The sequence below is a fragment of the Stegodyphus dumicola genome, chromosome 2 (assembly GCF_044657685.1).
Source record: "Stegodyphus dumicola isolate Sdum_Otavi_A_Nest chromosome 2, ASM4465768v1".
NCBI classification, from domain to species: Eukaryota; Metazoa; Arthropoda; class Arachnida; order Araneae; family Eresidae; genus Stegodyphus; species Stegodyphus dumicola.
Window position 1 is genome coordinate 174,129,266 of NC_140769.1, and position 24,808 is coordinate 174,154,073.

A 24,808-nucleotide genomic window follows, 5' to 3' on the forward strand; every position below is an offset into this window, starting at 1 on the left:
TTTACTTATTACCTTTAATGAATTTTTGTGGAAATTAATATTATTTTCCCTGAATTTTAAAAGTAACTCCACAGCTGGGATTCGAACTCGCTATCTCTGGGATGGGAGTCTAGCGCTTTACCGCTCGGCTACCCTGTCCTCTTATCAGACTTGTTATTTGAAACTCTCTTTGTTTCTTTGAGTTTTTGCACCATTGATGACATAAGGCTGAAAGTCTGCGCATGCGCTTTGACATGAAAACCGCGTCACCCATTTGTTTTTACACGACGGCTAGGATTTCTTTTGGCTTCTTAATCATTACTTTATTCATTGCTGTTTTAAATGTAAGATTTTCCCACGGTTTAATTTTTTTATTATTAAGATATTTTTAATTGTTTTCAATTTTCATCTCATTCTTACTTTTTTTAAGTTATTAGTTAATTTATTAATTTTTATTTTATTTTTTTCCCTTTCCCAAACATAAATTTTATTTTTAACTTCAACAAAAGTGAATTTAAATTTTCTTTTTACTTTTTATCTTGCAAAGTTTATTTTTTTTTTTTATATTTAATTTTCTTTTTGGTTTTACAAAAGTAATATTTATTTTTACGAATTGAATTTTTCCTTTTCACTTTTTTATTTTGCAAAAGTTTTTTTTTTTCAAATTTTTTTCCTTTTTGTATTTTTACTTTATTTTAATTTTTTGTTTAACTTTCTTTTTGGTTTTACAAAAGTAATATTTTTATTTACGAATTGAACTTTTCTTTTTCACTTTTTTATTTTGCAAAAGTTTTTTTTTTCCCAAAATTTATTCCTTTTCGTATTTTTACTTTACTTCATTTTAATTTTTTGTTTAAACTTTTTTTGGTTTTACAAAAGAAATATTTTTATTTACGAATTGAACTTTTCTTTTTCACTTTTTTATTTTGCAAAAGTTTTTTTTTTCCCAAAATTTATTCCTTTTTGTATTTTTACTTTACTTTATTTTAATTTTTTGTTTAAACTTTTTTTGGTTTTACAAAAGAAATATTTATTTTTCCAAATTTAATTTTCCTTTCCGCTTTTAATTTTAAAAAAGTTGTTACTACATTTTTAACTTAATTTTTTTTACAAAAGTAATATTTAGTTTCATAATTTTAATTTTTTTGAGTTTTTTGTTTACACAAATGTTTTTTTGTTACATTTTTATTTTACCCTTAACTTTTTTCCCTTGTTTTAAATACAATACGATGTTACATTTCCATTTCTCCAAAAGTAAACTTACCTACATTTCTGTGTCTTTGAAATTTTAAGCTGGAATTTACATGCATATAACTTCACTAGATAATATTTTCTGTAACATTAAGCCAATATACACAATGCTCTTTCTATATAGTTTAACTGGAATACTACATTTCTTACTTTTTTTACTACTAAGTTGGAGATACTCAGAACTTTTCCTTCTAATGCATTGTACTAACTATTAATGCCTGTATTAACTTTTTTGGCCAACTATACAAAACTTTGTTGATTCCCTTTTACACGTCTTACTTTTATTCAAAGGATTCACCAAACTATGTCTGACAAATGTAATTTTTACACTTTCCATTTACACATTTACCCTTATATTTAACTTATAAAACATATTCATGCTGTATTTCTGATTCCTTTTTCCCATAATAAATACAGACTTACACATGTTTCTTTATTGTAAGACCTACTGACTTTAAACAAATCTTATAAGGAGCAATAAATTTTCATGGTATGAAGCCTACTCAAACCAATGCATGGAGCATTTCTACCCAGTTAAGTTTAGATACGTACCAATAGTACTTCATTTCTTCTTATTTTACTCTACAGACATTTATACATATATATTCAGAACACTCCCTTTCATTCAGTAAGATTCATTTATACTACTAACACAAATTTTGCTAACTCTTTGAAATATTTTACGAAAATATCTTGTATTTTCTTGCACACATCCTACTTAAATCACCAAACATACACTGAACCTTGATTTTTCCTTCATGTGAAAGCGTCACTCGGATTTTTAATATGATTCCACCATTTACCGCAGAACTTTATAAACACTACTCTATTTGAACTTATCACAGCCTAACTCTCTTAACAAGGTACAGAAGATTGAATTATATTTTAACTACAGAGAAGAATATCCACATTGTAATGAATTATTTTAAATTTGAATTATAATCACATTTTGTGAAGGAGAACTTAAAGTCTATAATACACATGGAATTAATATTCAGCCATGGAAATGAAACTTTATCGCCTTTTTACCAATTTGGAATATAAAAATTTGTTAACTTGGAATATTTTTAACGTATTCATTGTAACTTAACTGAAAAATACTCATATTTCCCATTGTCAATAATTTATTGAGCACTGAACTCTTACAGCCTTTTGAGAACGAAATTTAATTTATCATACCTGACAAATGACTCCTACATAGTTATGATACATTACACGAAATACTGAGTAGAGTTCCAAATAATGATCTAACATAGTAATTAACATAAAAGACCTAACACAAATAATTTTAAGATAGAAATTTCAAACTGAAATTGCTTACTAATGAACTTTTACAGCTTTTTTGACTGACATTTAACTTCTCATAGATAATAAATAAAATTACACACAAATAATTATACAAAATAAGTAATAATGACAAAGTCCATATAATGATCTACTATAGTCACCAACTTTAAAAATTTTAACGCATTTCTAATATAAGAAAGACCACACTTTTTTGAAAAGCATTATTTTAATTAAACATTGGAGCCACGCAGTCCTGCGCACATGCATAACATCTTTATTTATCATGAGCATGACACATAATAAGTAAATAAAATTTTCACAAAGTACGAAACACATTTCTCTTTTAACTGAACTGTACTCTTAAGAAAAATGCAGTATGGAATGCTTAGAACACTCAGGGCCACAGTTCCTCATTTCCCCACGCATTGACCAAAATATACATGTACTTTAAAATCAGTTAAACAAATTCAAATGTTAGTATTCAAAGAGGAATACTTCACAAATTAGATGAAAGAAAGGTACACAATGAACTTGAGTGAAAAATACACAAAAGCATGTAAGGACCGAGAGAAAGATGTATTCGTGGAGAACTTTTTTAAGATAAACTTGCTTTATTTTTGCACATGGGTTACATTTTGCATTTCAGATTAAGGAAACATTCAAGATAATTCCTGTATAACTAGGGATTTTATTCACACTTGTTAGTACTGTAATTTATTAGAACAGTCACAGACATATAGGACAAGTATGCCATTTCCAAGGAAAACAATTTTCCCAAGCCAGACTTTAACAGTGAAATATAAAAGGGAATAAGAATATCCCATATTTCAAACAAAATTAGTATCTGAGTATGCAAAAACATGAACAAGAAACGAATATTTTTTCTGAAAATGTTCCGAATGGTTTAAGTCAGGACTAGTTTCATGAACAGAGCATGAAAAATAATGATGAATTTTTAATTTTATTTTGTCTGTAGTACATTTACTTATGCTAAAATCTTCCATTTTGGTTGACTGTACTTTACATTCAGACCTAAGTTGATAAATCAGAGTGATTTTGTGTTTTAAAGCTTCAAATTAAGAAATACTACAACTCAAAAGCAAAAAGATTAAAACGACAAGAGAATATACTGCAAGCAAGCGAACGTGATAAATGACTTTTTGGGCTGAATTTCATGAATTCATAGATGGGGTGCAAAATTTTAATGCACCGTATATGAACTATTTTTCAAATGTATTACGATCACCAACTTTACATAGACTTTAAGTAAACATTTCATGTTAATTTACCATTTTATCTATGTATTTACTAAATTTTTGCATTTTGTTTATAAATATAATAACAAAAGGACATAAGAGAACATTTGTTTCTTGAAAATGTCCATAATTTTACCCAACTGTTATTTCTTTCATAGCTTTGAAGTAACCTATTAAACACATAGTTATCTTGTATTGACCAGACAGCCGTTGGTCTTGCCAATGTCTGAGGGAAGTCACAAAGCTAGAGAATTTAAGTAATATTTTACCAGTACGGAGAACTTCTTACGGCGTTTTCGATGAAAATTGACCGAATTTAGTAGTTCATTACTAACCTAGGAGCCTTTAACTATTTTTTATTCGAAAAAAACACACCAGAAATTATCATCAAGATTTTCCATACAGATATATTGTACTACTTTTCATGCCATTACATTTCAAATGAAATTTGATTCATTGTCAGATAGTTAAATGTTATTTTTTCGCATACGAATGCATTTTCGTGTCTCACATACGCTCATTACATATGATTTAACAAAATTACGAACAAGTTAGAAGTTAAATGAATATTTCCTGAAATACTGTACATTTCATTCCGGAAAGTTTACATGAGTACCTTCATTTCGAAACCCCTAATGTTTCTTTTCCTGAATTCAAAGTAAATTTTGAGTGTAGAATTTTCAGTTTTGACAGAAGTTATTTGTAAGTGGCTGTGATGTGTTCGTGTTTTCATAAACCGTTTTTGTGAAACACCCTATTGGTAACCTTTAGAACAGTTTAAATATTACCATTTTTTACCTTAATGCCACTGCAAATCATTGAATTTTCAAATATTTTCCTTTTTTATCGTTTACAGTGCCTCGTAAAGTCTTGAGAACAAATTTTTACTAAATACTTATATCATTCGATTTAATAATTTTGTTACACGTTTGGAAGATTTAACTTCACTATCACGCTAAACCAGAAGTTAAGAAAAGAAATGTAATTGTTATCTTAGTATTCTATGGGGATAGATTAATTTTCTCTGACATTGACGTATTCGTATGTAGATAATAGAGACTTTTAACCCAGCTCATACAGACTTGGAATATTTTCTCTAAGTCACCACGATGACAGACTTGCATTGTCATAGACGTTTTTCTCGTGAAATATATTTCTTTCTTAAAAGTTTATATACTAAAAAAAGCATATTTTTTCCTTCTGTTAGCACAATTTTAACCAGCATTTTACTATTACAGAAACTTCTTTAGTAAAATTTCAAGGGTTAAATTGATCGTTTCATTATTAATTTTGAAGATTCTGGATATATCCTATTTAAAAGTTCATAACCGATTAGCAAAATAATTTATATATGTACTTTGTTGTCCTCTTGGTTAATTTTTAAAGCGTTTTTCAACTATAACACTTGATTTCTAGCGAAGTATCGAAATGATTATTTACTTTCCACTTTTTCCAAAGAATTTCGTAGACACATATGTTCAGTACAGAATATTTTCCTAACTTAAAAATATTATTACCAAAATAGAAAAATATGCAAAATTTTCCTAAAAATTTATATATTTGTTTTTTAAAAACATGTACACGAATATCCACATTTAATTACTTAATGTGTACTTTCCTATATCAGAACTAAAATTTCGAACGAAAATTTTTTAAATAATGTCATATTCCATAAAATTTATGTCTTTGTGATGTCATCGTCTTTTCGCAAACGTTTTGAGAGTAGACGTTTAGACATTTCGAAACTGTTTTCTCTTTGCTATTGGAAACTATTTTATCTCTGCTGTTGGTATATGCCAATGAATTCTGGATACTTTTTTCTCTTGGTTTATCTTCAGCTTATGAGTTATTTAAATACTTAAAAATATATTTGTAGATCTTTTATGTTGACACTTGTGATAGATTTTTTTGGACGTTTTTGGAAAATGTATTTTATTCACGTGAATGAAACTGATGTTTTCTTAAAATTTTATTATTCAGAGTGTTAGTCAATTACGATAGAATGCCGGATTTGTTCTCTTTATTCAACATTCATATGAACTTCGGTATTCCAAATCCCTCACGCAAAATGTAATATTTCTATCAGTAATAGGAAGACGAATGGAATAAATGCAGGTTATGCAGACATAAGATAAAAAATATGGAAGTAAAAGACATTCTCCAGATCTAAACAATTCAGTAGAATGTGCAAATATTCATCCTATTCGAAGCTTATTTTTTCAATTACATAGAATATAAAATGTAAATTTAATAAAGAGATATAATGAAGATCGAGTATTCTGCAAAATCTGGATGGTAATTATACAAAATTAGTTATAGAGCAGGTTTTCGTAAAAAGCGGTTCCAACGAAGGAGACATTCTCCCTTTCAAGAAAAGTGAAAAAAGAAAGCATTCTAAAACTTCATTATTCGTTTTATGGAACAAATAATAACTAATTAAGTAATAACCATAAATTCATCGTATGAAGAAAAAAAAAAAAAAAGTATGAACTGAATCCCAGGAACTTGTTTGGAACAGTAATACAGGGCGGCAGTGGTGTCCTTGTGTGGGGTGCATATCATGCTCAGGAGTAGATAATTTAGGATTTATTGATGTCATAATGAAACATGCTTTTTATTTAAATATTCTTAAGATAATAAGCGCAGGATAATAATCAGGTAAGGATACTAAGCGCACGGCCTCAGTGTTCAACTTTGGTATATCTATAATTGTCCGCACTTTATGAAAATTACATCTCAGTTCCTAGATTAAAACTCGATAGAACGCATCTGGAGAGAATCAGTGGTTAGATTTCTAAGCTGCAACATAAAAACGGAACTAAAAACAGTAATGATGGGAACCTAGAGGAATATTTATTCAGATAATTACAAAAAAAAAAAAAAAAAAGGAAAGCCAGTAAACCAGTACGTACTCAAACATCTGATAGCTGTCTTAAATGCTACAATATATCGTACAAAATATTAACTATCAAAAATATACATTATTTACTAATGACTTTTAGATTTCCTTAAAGTGTACGAAGACTCTTGTGAGGTAAGTTTTCCGTTACATTTTGATTATTAATTCCCCCCCCCCACATTTATTATGTTCATAAAATATTTAATGTATTTTGCTAAGAGAAATTTATAGATATTATTATTAAAAATTTTGATTGACAAATATTAATTTTTATAAATGTGTAAAGCAATATTTCACTGAAATTTGTAAGTGTACAAACGCGTTTGGGAGCCACTTTATATCCTTTGATTATGATTCATTACCGCATACTCCATCGATTTCTATTTTAGAATTCACGGATAATAGTGGGAAATATGTTTTTTACTGTGTAAATAAACACTATAAACAAAGAACTAAAATGAAGAAATTGCTTGTCATTTTCTTCTGACAATGCTAATAACAAATTGGGGAATATTTAAAGGTGTAATATCAAACATTAGATGCAGGCTATCCGGTCCGCCACTTGCATATAGTTGCGAAAAAGGATTGAAAATTAATTGGCTCAGAAATTCAAATATTATTAAATTTTATTTTCTGTAGAAATCAGAATTAAGAAAGCACATAAAGATATATAAAAAGTTATTTTCTCTATGGTTATTAGTGATTTAAATATTTACTTCAATACTGAAATAACATATCAGTAGATTTAGCGATATTTTTCTTGAGGAGTAAAATTAAAATTTCAAATTAAATATGGATATAATTTATAAGAATTAATTTTAACTATTGTATTTGTATGTCCGTGGATTTTACGTCATAGGCAATTAAATTCATTACAATTAATGATTAATTAAATTGTTCTTTACATGCGAATTTTCAAAGTTGTCAAAATGCCGTTTGCTCTTTGACAACTAGCAAATTTCTTCTGTAAGCTTATGTCTATGGCGCATGGAAACGGACAAATTTCGCAAGAAATTTTGAATGCTTTATATTATGTTTCATTAAAGAGAGGATAGAGGTAATTTTTTTTTGGGGGGGGGGGTTCCTAAATAAGTTTTATTTAGAATAACCTCGCTCTAATTTGGAAAATTAAGTAAAAATAAAAAATTTCTTTGATAACTTTCTGAATTCATATGCGTAGAAAGAAGACTTTATTTTAGTATTATTATGCAATTATATTTTTTTTTAATTTTTAAAAATTATGTTAAATTTAGAACTCTGTTTTCTGCATGCTATAATATCTTTAATAAAAACACGCCGCATAAATAACATATACGGTACTATTCCGCTACAGCGGCGTCACTTAGGAGTGCACCGAATTACTAGTTTGCCACTAATTTTCGTTAAGTAAAAAATTATAAATTAATAATAGATTTCAAAAGAATAAAAAAATATTTCTGTAAAAGTAATTTTTTTAAATTTCTAATTTAAAGAAAGTAAATTTTTATTTTTAATTTTTAACCTAGAATATTCTATAGATAAATACAAGATAACAAAACAAAACGAAATTAAATTTAACAGGTGGCATAAAATTAAAATTCAGTATTGCAGAAGGAAATTTCAAGTTTTTAATAGGACCAACGCCACATAAATTCTTATAGCAGGCTTATTCCAAATGCTTGTATCATCGTCCAGGACCTGAAAAGTGCACTGTCAGAAAAGCAAAGCATAATTTCGCAAAGTGTTAAAGAATTTGTAAAATCTATAATATCAAGATAGGTGGATTGCATTTTTGCCGAAACTGGCCCTTCATGATATTTAATAAAAAATTTAATAAAGATGATTTTTCAGATATTTTAAAATTTTCGTTAATTTCAATTTAAATTCAATAATTTCAGTTTAATACATATTCTTCCTTTTAATTTCATGTTCAGTAATACTTTAGCATAAATTGTTCACACTTTCCAATATGTTGCATGTATTATTTCTGTGAATGTACTTTAATTTTGACGAAAGCATAATATTTTTAGGTTTCAAAAGAAGTTCAGCTACTTTTTCAAAGAACAAGATTTCAGGTAAAGTAATTAACAATAATATAAGTATCTCACAATTTACGAATATTTGCTTAAATGAAAAATCTAAATTTATGCTTTCCTTAGTTAAAAATTGAATCCGAATATTCTCCCTTTCAAGAAAAGTGAAAAGCGAAACCGTTCTAGAGTTTCATTATTCGTTTTATGGAACAAATAATGACTAATTAAGAAATAACCATATAGTCCAACTCCTACGGATCATCCATAGTTTCTACGGAAGTTCCTAAAAAAACCGGGAGCAACGGAAACTATGCGGAAAAAGCAATTGATTTTACAGAAAGAGAGTATGAGAAGTAACGCAAAGCACAACTAATTCATCTGATCATTGGGCTGAATGCTCGCTGTATCATGCATTAAGTGGTTTGCTGATTTTGAAGAGTAGCCAATCGTTCAGAGGATTTCAACTATTAATATGTGTAATTTAATCCGCTGCAATGGAGCACTTCCGCTTCATTCCTGTAGACTACGGCAAGATTATAGCACATGTCAATTGTGATTCAGCTGAAAGCTTTTTTCTGAATTAATCCACCTCAAACTAAGAAGCTGGAAATTCAAAGATTCATCATCTTCTACAGAATTTTAATGCTTTAAAGCATTCCAAATGTCCATGAATCATGCGCATCGCAGTGTGTGCAGCAGACTACTTAGTTGCAAATAGCGGAAGGGATGACTGTTAATAGCACGTGTTTTATCAAGATCATAAAGAAATCGGCCTGATAAAATCTAAAGAAATAACAAATTTCTTTATAAAAGATGATGAAATAAATTCCGTAAAAACTGAATACTATTTTGTTCGATTTTTTTATTGAATATAAATCTACCGATTTAAGCTTAAAGCCACTCGAATGCTGGGTTTTCCTGATTCACCTATTGCAAAGTGCTGCACTTCTGTAAACGCTTGTAGAAAGTACTGTTATCATTCTACAATATATCATTTCTCTGAGTACTGATGGAAGTAAAGATAACATAAATAGCAAATTACAATGATTTCCTAAAACCGTTCGTACACTTTCAGAATTTGTAGAAAAAGCACTGTAACCCGGATCTGAATTCCAGTACAAAGCCCGGTATTTTTTTCCCTATCATCTCCATGTGATTTTGAATAAAGGTGTTTTTTTTTTTTTTTTTTTTTTAGTACTGACTTATCTTGTTTTTCTAAAATTGAATATAAGTAAATGCAGATGTACACAGAAGCATTTGCGTACAATTTTTAAAATAAATTTATCGTCTGTCACTTTTCGGTTTTTGCGCTTTGATGAGGCTGAAAAATTTGCTTGGCTTTATTCTTTGCTTGGTTCGTTATATTTTACTTATATTTAAGAATGGTTTGTAATGGTAATGAAACAACAAATATTAATCGAAAAATGTCCATTTTCCATCATAAGAGTTGGAAAATTGTCCCGGGATGTCTCTACATTAGTAAATTTTGCCAATTCTTTGTTGTGGTATGTGATAAAATGCTTTAAAGAAGAAAGTCGGATCGAAAATAAAGTGAGAAGGGTTGTCCAGAAACGTTAACTGAATGTGATCAGAGATTTATAGTTACAAAATTTGTAAAAAATCCATGTTTCAGTGCTGTAAAGATGTCTACAGAGTTTATTGAAAAAGTTTCTACTTAAAATTTACCTTAAAATTCTAGACATGTGCTCCGATTAGTTGGTTTGCATGGGTGCTCTGCTCAAAGAAAATCTTTTGTATGTGCAAATGTGCAAAAAATACAATGCTTATTTTTTCCCTTGCAAAAATAATGGTAAATAAGCCCGAAGTGTATTGGTAACATCTATTAATTAAAGATGAAAACAAATTTATCATTTTGTATTCCGAAGGGCATATAAATGTGTGAAGGAAAACAAATGAGAAAATGAATCCCAAGAACTTGTTTGGAACAGTAAAACATGGCGGAAGTGGTCTCCTTGTAAAGGATGCATATCAGCATCAGGATTAGATTATTTAGGATTTATTTATGGCATGATGAACCATGCCCTTTATTTAAATATATGTAATTTAAAATTATCCGGCTGAAATTTAGGTACTGAAACAAATATATTTTTTATCAGGATAAGGATACTAAGCACACGGCCCTCAAAATTCAGCTTTAATATATCTATAACTGTACACATTTTATGAAAAATCCATTTCATTCCCTATATTAAAACTAGATAGAACGCATTCGGAATTAATTGATGGTTAGAATACTAAGATGGAACTAAAAACACTAATGATGGAGACATGGAGGAACATTTATTCAGGTATCCCTCCTAAAAAAAAAAAAAAAAAACAGTAAACTAGTGAACTAAATACCAGGACGTTTGAAAGTTGTCATAAATGCTACAAGATATCGTACAAAATACTAACTGTCAGAAAGATACAATATTAACTAACATTTACTTGAGATTACTTTTAGAATTCTTTAAAGTGTACGAAGACTCTTGTGAGGTAACTTTTCCGTTACGCTTTGTTTATTAAAATTCCCCCCAAAATTTATCGTATTCATAAAATAATTAATATATTTCGCTTACAGAAATTTATATATATTTTATTTAAAAATTTGATTCTCAAATATTAATTTTTTTAAATGTGTAAAGCAATATTTCACTGAAAATCGTAAGTGTACGAACACGTTTGGAACCCACTGTATATCCTCTGATTATGATTCATCATCGCAAATATCATTAATTTCAATTTTAGAATTTACGGATAATACTGGAAAATTTATTTTTTGCTGTGTAAATGAAAAGCAAAGAATTAAAATGAAAAAATTGCTTCTCATTTTCTCCTGACAATGCTAGTAACAAGTTGGGAAAATTTAAATGTGTAGTATCAATCATTAGGAATAGGCTATCCCTGAATCCACTTGCATATAGTTGCAAAACTGCTACGGAAAAAATTAATCGTCTCAGAAGTTCGAATGTTTTTGTTATATATATATATATATAATTTGAAAGATATATATATATATATATATCTTTCAGAACGAAAGCACAGTTTCAAACTTGTTCAAAAAATTTTGGGTTAGAATGCAACATCTCATAAAACTTTGAAATACCGTAAGTCATGCTAGGAGTCTACAACAGGTGTTCGAGAAAAATGAGATACTATTATTATTTTTTTATGATCAACTAGTTGGCAGTGACTATGAAGAAACGAAATTGCTAAACCTTAAAAAATGTTACAATTATTTACCACCAAATTCTATTTACTCTTTTTTTAAATACTTTGTTTATAACAGAAAATTTTAATTTGCAACCAAAAGCTTTATTTATACATATAAACTGATAAGAGAACTTTCTAAAATTTTTATCAATATATTCCTTGCATTCGTAAAACGATCAGTAATTCCTGAACTAAGTGCACTTGTTGCTCTGGCATACATTCCATTTCAAAAGTGCAGTAAGCAAAAGGAGGATGAAAATTTCATGAGTGAGGCAAAAACCAGATTGTATTTTAAACAGCAGTTAAATGAAAGTGAAATACTTCAACTCAGTGAGAGGATATTTTTTGAAAGTATATATTTATATCTATAATTGATAAGTGTCTTCTAAATGATTCATTTCTAAACCTGAGAAGTTTGCTGACATTAACTTGAGAATTAAAATTTCATTTTCATCTGTTCATTTCTGAGGAATGCTTTTAAATCCATTGTTGATGAAAAATATAATGCTTAAGATTATACTGAATTTCGACCAAATTTCAGTATGAAATGTCTGGAAGCAGTTTTGATTTAAAAAAAAAATAATAATACGCAGGGAAATGAAAAATAGTGTTATAATTTTTTTCTAATACACAGTTTAATCTAAATATATATATACATACATATAAATACGCTACACATAAAGCCCCTTTGGACCAATAATAGATTTCAAAAGAATAAAAAAAATATTAGTTCTGAAAAAAGTAAGATTTTAGTCCAAAGGGGCTTTGTTCCTGAAGGACTATTGTTTTCGATTTGCGATTTTGCTTCGATTCACTACAAACGCGAATCACTTTTCAAACTGCCAAGTATTATCGCCCTGTGTTATATTTAAAGAAATTAAATAATTAAAAATCTGCATAAATGTATGTATATTTCTGGCATTGTGCTAAAACAACGGTACATAGAGCCATCGAATTTTGAATGACGTAAATATCCTACGAATATGAGCATGTGGAAGACCAAATTTGAAATTTGGAATTTGTTTTATTATCTATTTCATATGTTGTAAAAGGGACCTACCAGCGGCCGAGCGGTAAAGTCGCCGAACACTGGTAGTTCGCTCCGAGGTTCGAATTCAGCGAACGAACTGGCTGCATGGGAGTTTTCGTGGTTTTTCCCTACGTGTAACATGTATACGAGTCAGTTTTCCTTAGAAAGTACTCAACGAAGTCCTCCCTTTCCTTAGGCAGATAGCCCTAGTGTGTATTGCATAATTAAATAAACCAAATCAAACCATATTTTGTAAAACTTTAACGGATTTTTGATTAACAAACTCAAGGATTTCAAAGAGAGAATGGCAAAGTTGTACAGACAAAAAAAAAAAAAAAAAAAAAAAAAAAAAAAAATTTATTTCCAGCGCGCTGAACCTTGTATCGGAAATTCTAAAGATATGCTCATTTTAAAATTATTTTGGGACATTGCTATTGAACTGAATTTTATGGTTTAAGTGCAAAGAACATGATATTTAATAAATAAAGGTAACACAAAAAAAGTCAAATAAAGTACCTTTGGACACAATTGAAATTATGAAACCTTTTAGATTTTTTACATATTTATTTTTTATTTAATTTCTTAATTCTTAAAGTACATTTTTCTTTTTAATTCTTTAACCTAGAATATTCAAAATTAAAAAAAAGGAAAAATCGTAATTAAATCTAAGCAGGTGGCATAAAATTAAAAATATTATTCAATATTGCAGAATAAAATTTCTGGTTTTTAATAAAACCGGCGCCATATAAATTCTTGTATCATGCTTGTTCCAAATGCTTGCAGCATCATCCAGGATCTGCATACATTGTTCTCATTTTTCAATATGTAGCAAGCATTACTTCAACCTATGTACTTTAATTTTGACAAAAGTATAATTTTTTTTTTTTTTTTAGGTTACAGAAGTCCAGCTACTTTTTCAAACAACATGGCTCCAGGTAATGTAATTTAAAAAAATATATAAGTATCTCACTATTTAAGAATATTTGCTTTTATGCGAAACCTAAACTTATGCTTCCTTACTTGAAATGAATCCGAATACTCTTTCAAGAAAATTGAAAAACGAAAGTGTTCTAAAACTTCATTATTCGTTTTATGGAAAAAATAATAATGTGAAGGGGGTCGTTTTAGATAGGGTCATAGAAGAGTCCTGTATAGTATAACAAGTATTTATTAACAGGTTTAATTTACACACGGACATTACATTTAACTTTAAGAAAAATTACAGAGCAACAGTCGGGTATAACCTATCAAGTGGGAGACTTGGCTTTTACTGAAGTACTGCTCTGGTTACTCACCAGACGGCAGACTTGTTATCATAGTTAGTCCAATAGTTTATGTTAAAGGATTGGTTACAATAACTAATTAAGTAATAACCATATAGTCCATCACCTACGGATCGTCCCTTGTTTCTAGGGAAGATTATGATAAACTGCGAACTATGGGGAAAATGTATAGATTTTACAGAAAGAGCATATGAGAAGTAACGCAGAGAACTAATTAATCTGATGTTTGGCTAAATGATCGCTGAACCATTCATGAAGTGCTCTGCTGATTTTGAAGCGTAACCAAACGTAGAAGATTGCATCTGTTAATATATATAATTTAATATGTATTTTTTCTCTTCATTTATTGAATTTTATTTATTTTATCTACTGATTTAAGTTTCATGCCACTCAAAATGCCTTTTCAATGCTGGGTGTTCCGGAAGTGCTGCACTTCTGAAAACGCTTGTAAAAAGTACTGTTGTCATTCTACAACACTTCATTTCTCTGAGTACTGATGGAAGAAAAGAGAACATAGATAACAATATACAGTGATATTAAAAAGTGTTTGTACACTTTTAGAATTTGTAGAAAAGGCATTGTAGGCCGAATATGAATTCAAATAGAAAGCCGGGTATTTTTTTCATATCATGTCCATGTGATTTTAAATAAGAGTGAAATTTATTCAATGCTGAATTATTTTGCTTTTCTAAGATTGAAAAATATAAGGAGATATAGATAAAACACGTCACAAAACTGATCGTGCTTTATTCTTTGCTTGGTTCATTATATTTTACTTATATTTGAAAATGGTTTGTAATGGCAAGGAAATAACAAATGTTATTCGAAAAATGAACATTGTCCATAATAAGGGTGGAAAACGGTCCGGGATAAGACTAATTTAGTACATCTTACACATTCTTTGGTGTGGTATGTGATAAAGAAGAAAATCGAGTAGAAAATACAGCCAGAAGAGGTTGTTCGGAAACGTTAACTCAATGTGATCAGAGATTCATAGTTAGAAAATTTGTGAAAAAGCCATGTTCCATTTCTGTACATATTTCTACACAATTTACTGAAACGTTTTCTACTTAAAGCTTTAAATTCACCTTAAAATTATTGACGTGTACTCAGATCAGCTCCTTCACATAGGTGCTCTACTCAAAGAAAATCTTTTGTAAATGCAAAAAATAGAAAGCTTATTCTTTCCTTCGTAAAATCAATGATAAATAATCCCGAAGAGCAGTGGTACCATCTCTTAATTGAAGATGAAAGAAAATTTATCATTTTGGGTTCCGAAGGGCATATAATTGTATGAAGAAAAACGAATGAGGAACTTATCCCAAGAACTTTTTTGGAACAGTAAAACATGGCGGTAGTGGCGTCTTTGTGTCATGTGCATATCAGAATCAGGATTAGATAAGTTAGGATTTATTGGTGGCAAGGGGAATCGTGTTCTTTATCTAAATATTGTTAAAGATAAATTAAAATTATCCGACCAAAATTTAGGTGTTGGAAACAACTTAGTCCCCTCCCCCTTTTTTTTTTTTTTTTTTTTTTTTTTTGTTATCAGGATAAGGAACTTGGGCACACGGCCCTCAACGTTCAACTTTGGCACATCTGTAATTGTCTACGCTTTACGAAAACTCCATCTCAGTCCCTTGATTGAAAACCCCATAGAACGCAATTTGAGAAAATTAGTGGTTAGAGTACTAAAATGCAACATAAAAACAGAAACCGAAATATAACCAGGAATGATAAAAACATGGAGGAATATTTATTCAGATATTACCCGAAAAAAAAAAACAGGGAACTAAATGCCTAGAATTTTGAAAACTCTCATAAAGGCTACAAGATATCCTACAAAATGCTATCAGAAATATACAATATTTACTAACAGATTACTTTTAGAATTCTTTAAAGTGTACGAAGACTTTGTGAGGTAAATTTTCTGTTATATTTTGATTATTAATCGCCCTCAAAGAATTATTATTATAATAGAATAATTTTTATGCTAAGAGAAAATTATAGATATTATTAAAAATTTCATTCTCAAATATTAATTTTTATAAATGTGTAAAGCAATATTTCACTGAAACTGGTAAGTGTACAAACACGTTTGGGAACCACTGTATATCCTCTGATTATGATTCATTACCGCAAACTTCATCGATTTCTATTTTGGAATTCACGGATAATACTGCAAAATATGTTTTTTAAAGTGTAAAGGAATACTTTATGTTAGAACATTTCATAGTACAGAGGGCGCTGTTGCGCGAAAAAGAATTTTTCTGTGTGTTTACATTATGTAACTGTCGGTTCGCCGTTGCGATGTGTATGTATTACTGTGACATATTTTAGTGTTTTCATTAAATACAAATGAAAGATGTCGTCATGTATTTTTGTATACCAAATCGAAAGATAAAATTACCTATTATGCAAACTCGTCGAAACAATAATAGCATTCGTACAAGAATCGTTAATTGTTGTTTTCACCATTCGAACTTCGCATTCGTATAGTATTACGCTTCGTAATACTTTATAAACAAAGAATTAAATGAATTAAGTGCTTGTCATTTTCTTCTGAAAACGCTAGCAACATGTTGGGAAAAGTTAAATGTGTAGTATCAATCTTTAGAAATAGGCTATCCCTGCATCCACTTGCATATAGTTGCAAAAATGCTACTGAAAAATTAATCGGCTCAGAAGTTCGAATGTTGTTATTATGTATATATAGACTCACTTCCAAAAGTTAAGCACGAAGATGTAAAATGCAAAAAATGAACAAATACTGCTTTGATTGACACAAAATTCGGCAGGAAAGTAGCATATATATATTTATGCATAAAGCAAAATCAATAATTATATACAGAAATGAAAACAATATTAATTTTTTGTAAGTTATTAGATAATGGCATACTGGAGACTTAAAGAGAATTATGTATAAAGTGAAAATAAACAGCATAAAACGAAAAAAAAGGACATTAATAGGGTATGTGACCCCCCTCATCTGTATACAAAGTTTACACCTTGTGACCATGCTTTAAATTAGGTAGTCAACCACCGCAGAATTAAGCAATCGCCATTCTTCTTGTAGAGCAGTTTCCAGCTCAATAAGAGTGGCTGGAGGTGGGGAACAAGTTGAAACGTGAAACGGACATTTATTGTGATTCAACGGAAAATCGCAAAACAAAAACAATAGTCCTTCAGGGGCAAAGAGCCTTTGGACATTTTTCTTCGATTCACTACAAACGGCGAACCACTCTTCAAACTGTTGCCACAAAGGAATATCGCTCTGTGTTATATTTAAAGAATTAAATAATTAAAATTCTGTATAAAATATGTATATTTCCTTGAATTTTGATAACGCAACGGTACATAGAGCCATCGAATTTTGAATGACGTACCAATATGGGCATGTGGAACACCAAATTTGAAATTTGGAATTTGTTTATTATGTGTTTCAGATTTTGTAAAACGTTAATGAATTTTTGATTAACAAACTCGGGGATTTCAAAGCGAGACTGGCAACGTTGAACAGGAAAAAAAAAAAAAAAAATTCTCCAGCGCGAGGAACTGTGTATCGGAAATTCTTAAGATATGCTCATTTTAAAATTATTTTCCGACATTGTTATTGAACTGAATTTTATGCTTTCAGTGCAAAGAACATTATATTTAATAAATAAAGTTAACGCCATGCACAAAGCGTTAAAAAAAAACGCCCCTTTGAACGTAATTTAAAATCTGAAACCTTTCAGATTTTTTTTTAATTTTCTAATTTCCTAAATTTTTCTTTTTGATTTTTTAACCTAGAATATTCTACAGAAAAATTAAAAATTAAAAAAAAAGGAATGCAATTAAATCTAAACAGGTGGCATAAAATTATAAATATTATGCAATATTGCAGAATCAAATTTCAGCTTTAGAATAAAAACCGGCGCGACATAAATTCTTGTAGCATGCTTATTCCAAATGCTTGCATCATCATTTAGGATCTGAAAAGTGCACAGTAGAAAAGCAACGCATAATTTCACAAAGTGTTATAGAATTTGTTAAAACCTATAATATCAAGATTTGTCGATTGCAACTTTGTCGTATTTGGCCCTGCATGATATTTAATAAAAAATTTAATAAAGATGATTTTTCAGATATTTTCAAACTTTCGCTAATTTCAATTTAAATTCAATAATTTCATTTTAATACATATTCTTCTTTTCAGTTTTCATGTTCAATAATACTTTTTCAAACATTGTTCTAATTTTTCAATATGTAGCAAGTATTACTTCTGTATATGTACTTTAATTTTGACAAAAGTATAATTTTTGTTTTTAGTTTACAGAAGAAGTCGAGCTATTTTTTCAAAGAACATTTATCCAGGTAATGTAATTAAAAATAATATAACTATTTCACTATTTATGAACATTTGCTTTTATGAGAAACCTTAACTTATGCTTCCTTACTTAAAATGAATCCAAATATTCTCTTTTTCAAGAAAAGGGAAAAATGAAAGCGTTCTAAAACTTCATTATTCGTTTTATGGAACAAATAAAGACTAATTAAGGAATAACTACGTAGCCCATCTCCTACGCATCGTCCCTAGTTTCTACGGAAGATTATGATAAACTGCGGACTATGGGGAAAATGTGTGGATTTTACAGAAAGAGCATATGAGAAGTAACGCAGAGAACTAATTAATCTGATGTTTGGCTAAATGATCACTGAACCATTCATGAAGTGCTCTGCTGATTTTGAAGCGTAACCAAACGTAGAAGATTGCATCTGTTAATATATATAATTTAATATGTATTTTTTCTCTTCATTTATTGAATTTTATTTATTTTATCTACTGATTTAAGTTTCATGCCACTCAAAATGCCTTTTCAATGCTGGGTGTTCCGGAAGTGCTGCACTTCTGAAAACGCTTGTAAAAAGTACTGTTGTCATTCTACAACACTTCATTTCTCTGAGTACTGATGGAAGAAAAGAGAACATAGATAACAATATACAGTGATATTAAAAAGTGTTTGTACACTTTTAGAATTTGTAGAAAAGGCATTGTAGGCCGAATATGAATTCAAATAGAAAGCCGGGTATTTTTTTCATATCATGTCCATGTGATTTTAAATAAGAGTGAAATTTATTCAATGCTGAATTATTTTGCTTTTCTAAGATTGAAAAATATAAGGAGATATAGATAAAACACGTCACAAAACTGATCGTGCTTTATTCTTTGCTTGGTTCATTATATTTTACTTATATTTGAAAATGGTTTGTAATGGCAAGGAAATAACAAATGTTATTCGAAAAATGAACATTGTCCATAATAAGGGTGGAAAACGGTCCGGGATAAGACTAATTTAGTACATCTTACACATTCTTTGGTGTGGTATGTGATAAAGAAGAAAATCGAGTAGAAAATACAGCCAGAAGAGGTTGTTCGGAAACGTTAACTCAATGTGATCAGAGATTCATAGTTAGAAAATTTGTGAAAAAGCCATGTTCCATTTCTGTACATATTTCTACACAATTTACTGAAACGTTTTCTATTTAAAGCTTTAAATTCACCTTAAAATTATTGACGTGTACTCAGATCAGCTCCTTCACATAGGTGCTCTACTCAAAGAAAATCTTTTGTAAATGCAAAAAATAGAAAGCTTATTCTTTCCTTCGTAAAATCAATGATAAATAATCCCGAAGAGCAGTGGTACCATCTCTTAATTGAAGATGAAAGAAAATTTATCATTTTGGGTTCCGAAGGGCATATAATTGTATGAAGAAAAACGAATGAGGAACTTATCCCAAGAACTTTTTTGGAACAGTAAAACATGGCGGTAGTGACGTCTTTGTGTCATGTGCATATCAGAATCAGGATTAGATAAGTTAGGATTTATTGGTGGCAAGGGGAATCGTGTTCTTTATCTAAATATTGTTAAAGATAAATTAAAATTATCCGACCAAAATTTAGGTGTTGGAAACAACTTAGTCCCCTCCCCCTTTTTTTTTTTTTTTTTTGTTATCAGGATAAGGAACTTGGGCACACGGCCCTCAACGTTCAACTTTGGCACATCTGTAATTGTCTACGCTTTACGAAAACTCCATCTCAGTCCCTTGATTGAAAACCCCATAGAACGCAATTTGAGAAAATTAGTGGTTAGAGTACTAAAATGCAACATAAAAACAGAAACCGAAATATAACCAGGAATGATAAAAACATGGAGGAATATTTATTCAGATATTACCCGAAAAAAAAAACAGGGAACTAAATGCCTAGAATTTTGAAAACTCTCATAAAGGCTACAAGATATCCTACAAAATGCTATCAGAAATATACAATATTTACTAACAGATTACTTTTAGAATTCTTTAAAGTGTACGAAGACTTTGTGAGGTAAATTTTCTGTTATATTTTGATTATTAATCGCCCTCAAAGAATTATTATTATAATAGAATAATTTTTATGCTAAGAGAAAATTATAGATATTATTAAAAATTTCATTCTCAAATATTAATTTTTATAAATGTGTAAAGCAATATTTCACTGAAACTGGTAAGTGTACAAACACGTTTGGGAACCACTGTATATCCTCTGATTATGATTCATTACCGCAAACTTCATCGATTTCTATTTTGGAATTCACGGATAATACTGCAAAATATGTTTTTTAAAGTGTAAAGGAATACTTTATGTTAGAACATTTCATAGTACAGAGGGCGCTGTTGCGCGAAAAAGAATTTTTCTGTGTGTTTACATTATGTAACTGTCGGTTCGCCGTTGCGATGTGTATGTATTACTGTGACATATTTTAGTGTTTTCATTAAATACAAATGAAAGATGTCGTCATGTATTTTTGTATACCAAATCGAAAGATAAAATTACCTATTATGCAAACTCGTCGAAACAATAATAGCATTCGTACAAGAATCGTTAATTGTTGTTTTCACCATTCGAACTTCGCATTCGTATAGTATTACGCTTCGTAATACTTTATAAACAAAGAATTAAATGAATTAAGTGCTTGTCATTTTCTTCTGAAAACGCTAGCAACATGTTGGGAAAAGTTAAATGTGTAGTATCAATCTTTAGAAATAGGCTATCCCTGCATCCACTTGCATATAGTTGCAAAAATGCTACTGAAAAATTAATCGGCTCAGAAGTTCGAATGTTGTTATTATGTATATATAGACTCACTTCCAAAAGTTAAGCACGAAGATGTAAAATGCAAAAAATGAACAAATACTGCTTTGATTGACACAAAATTCGGCAGGAAAGTAGCATATATATATTTATGCATAAAGCAAAATCAATAATTATATACAGAAATGAAAACAATATTAATTTTTTGTAAGTTATTAGATAATGGCATACTGGAGACTTAAAGAGAATTATGTATAAAGTGAAAATAAACAGCATAAAACGAAAAAAAAGGACATTAATAGGGTATGTGACCCCCCTCATCTGTATACAAAGTTTACACCTTGTGACCATGCTTTAAATTAGGTAGTCAACCACCGCAGAATTAAGCAATCGCCATTCTTCTTGTAGAGCAGTTTCCAGCTCAATAAGAGTGGCTGGAGGTGGGGAACAAGTTGAAACGTGAAACGGACATTTATTGTGATTCAACGGAAAATCGCAAAACAAAAACAATAGTCCTTCAGGGGCAAAGAGCCTTTGGACATTTTTCTTCGATTCACTACAAACGGCGAACCACTCTTCAAACTGTTGCCACAAAGGAATATCGCTCTGTGTTATATTTAAAGAATTAAATAATTAAAATTCTGTATAAAATATGTATATTTCCTTGAATTTTGATAACGCAACGGTACATAGAGCCATCGAATTTTGAATGACGTACCAATATGGGCATGTGGAACACCAAATTTGAAATTTGGAATTTGTTTATTATGTGTTTCAGATTTTGTAAAACGTTAATGAATTTTTGATTAACAAACTCGGGGATTTCAAAGCGAGACTGGCAACGTTGAACAGGAAAAAAAAAAAAAATTCTCCAGCGCGAGGAACTGTGTATCGGAAATTCTTAAGATATGCTCATTTTAAAATTATTTTCCGACATTGTTATTGAACTGAATTTTATGCTTTCACTGCAAAGAACATTATATTTAATAAATAAAGTTAACGCCATGCACAAAGCGTTAAAAAAAAAACACCCCTTTGAACGTAATTTAAAATCTGAAACCTTTCAGATTTTTTTTTTAAATTTCTAATTTCCTAAATTTTTCTTTTTGATTTTTTAACCTAGAATATTCTACAGAAAAATTAAAAATAAAAAAAAAGGAAATGCAATTAAATCTAAACAGGTGGCATAAAATTATAAATATTATGCAATATTGCAGAATAAAATTTCAGCTTTAGAATAAAAACCAGCGCGACATAAATTCTTGTAGCATGCGTATTCCAAATGCTTGCATCATCATTTAGGATCTGAAAAGTGCACAGTAGAAAAGCAACGCATAATTTCACAAAGTGTTATAGAATTTGTTAAAACCTATAATATCAAGATTTGTCGATTGCAACTTTGTCGTATTTGGCCCTGCATGATATTTAATAAAAAATTTAATAAAGATGATTTTTCAGATATTTTCAAACTTTCGCTAATTTCAATTTAAATTCAATAATTTCATTTTAATACATATTCTTCTTTTCAGTTTTCATGTTCAATAATACTTTTTCATACATTGTTCTAATTTTTCAATATGTAGCAAGTATTACTTCTGTATATGTACTTTAATTTTGACAAAAGTATAATTTTTGTTTTTAGTTTACAGAAGAAGTCGAGCTACTTTTTCAAAGAACATGGATCCAGGTAATGTAATTAAAAATAATATAACTATTTCACTATTTATGAACATTTGCTTTTATGAGAAACCTTAACTTATGCTTCCTTACTTAAAATGAATCCAAATATTCTCTTTTTCAAGAAAAGGGAAAAACGAAAGCGTTCTAAAATTTCATTATTCGTTTTATGGAACAAATAAAGACTAATTAAGGAATAACTACGTAGCCCATCTCCTACGCATCGTCCCTAGTTTCTACGGAAGATTATGATAAACTGCGAACTGTGGGGAATATGTATGGATTTTACAGAAAGAGCATATGAGAAGTAACGCAGAGCAGAACTAATTAATCTGATGTTTGGCTAAATAATCGCTGTACCATGCATTAAGTGCTCTGCTGATTTTGAAGAGCAGCGGTGGTAGAAGACTCCGACTGTTAATATATGTAATTAAAAAAAAAAAAAAAAACAGCTGCAGTAAAATCCTTGTGTAGAGTACGGCAAGAGTTCAGCAGTTGTGAATTTTGATTCCGCTGGAAGCTTTTTTCTGAATTATTCTACTTCAAACTAAGGAGCTGGAAATTAAAAGATTCATATTCTACAGAATTTTCATGCTTGTCCATGAATCATACACATCGCAGTGGGTGCAGCTGACTACTCAGTTGCAAATAGCGAAAGGGATGACTGTTAACGGCACGTGTTTTCTCAAAAGCAAACAGAAATCGGCGTTGTCAAATCTAAAGAAATAACAAATTTCTTCATAAAAGATGATGAAATCAATGCCATAAAAGCTGAGTACTATTTAATCCCACTTTTAGCGCAAATGGGCTTTGTCCCTGAAGGACTACTGTTTTCGTTTTGCGTTTGTTCGCTATTAACGACGAATCACTTTTCAAACTGTTGCCATCAAATGTTAGAGTCTTGTATTATATTTAAAGAAATTAAATAATGAAAAATCTGCATAAATGCATGTATATTTCTCTCATTGTGATAAAACAACGGTATATAGAGCCATCGAATTTTGAATGACGTAATCCTTCTACGAATATGATCATGTGGAAGACCAAATTTTTAATTTGTTTTATTATCGATTTCATATTTTGGAAAACTTTAACGAATTATGAGTAACAAACTCAACAGTTTAAAAGCGAGCAATAGCAACACTCTACAGGAAAAAAAAAAAAAAAAAAAAAACTTAACTTCGACATCAGCCTCGACATTTTGGAAAACAGCTAAGATTGTCCCTATTCTGAAGGATGGGAAATCGTCCATCAAGTCGGAGTCGTATAGACCTATCAGCCTGCTCTCCTCCATCAGCAAAATATTTGAAGCTGTTTTACTAAAGCGAATCAATTCACATCTGGAAGCCAATAATATTCTGATTCCGCATCAATTTGGATTTAGGAGGCAGTTATCAACCACAAACCAACTTTATAGAGTCGTCGAGACCATCGCTGAGGGGATGACCACAAGGAAAGTTACCGGTGGACTATTTCTTGATATAGCAAAGGCTTTTGATAGAGTCTGGTTGGATGCACTCATTTACAAGTTACACGTTCTTGGTTTCCCAGACTGCATCATTAACATCACTAATTCCTACCCAACAGGTAGACACTTTGTCGTTCACGTAGCTGGCCGCACCTACATACTTTAATATTTATGTGAACGACATTCCTACCACACATGACACAACCTTAGCTATGTATGCAGACGACACTGCGATCCTGGCACAAAGTGCATTCATTGGTCCAGTAATTCAACGGTTACAAAACTACATTCACACATTAGAGATCTGGCTTAACCAATGGAAAATCTCTTCAAAGTGGA

The 24,808-nt window shown here is 29.9% G+C and overlaps 1 protein-coding gene across 3 annotated transcripts in view; it reads left to right on the forward strand.

Moving 5' to 3' along the window:
- LOC118189103 (uncharacterized) overlaps positions 1–24,808 on the forward strand; it is a 142,359-nt gene that overhangs the window by 23,138 nt on the left and 94,413 nt on the right. For 2 of the 3 annotated variants that reach the window (XM_085810328.1, XM_085810329.1), the window contains exons 3-6: positions 8,682–8,726; positions 13,821–13,862; positions 18,522–18,566; positions 22,967–23,011. In XM_085810328.1, coding sequence (XP_085666454.1) covers positions 8,682–8,726; positions 13,821–13,862; positions 18,522–18,566; positions 22,967–23,011 — 177 coding nt within the window. Of the gene's footprint in view, positions 1–8,667; positions 8,727–13,820; positions 13,863–18,521; positions 18,567–22,966; positions 23,012–24,808 lie in introns of all 3 variants that reach the window. The other variant, XM_085810330.1, reaches the window with a different exon arrangement.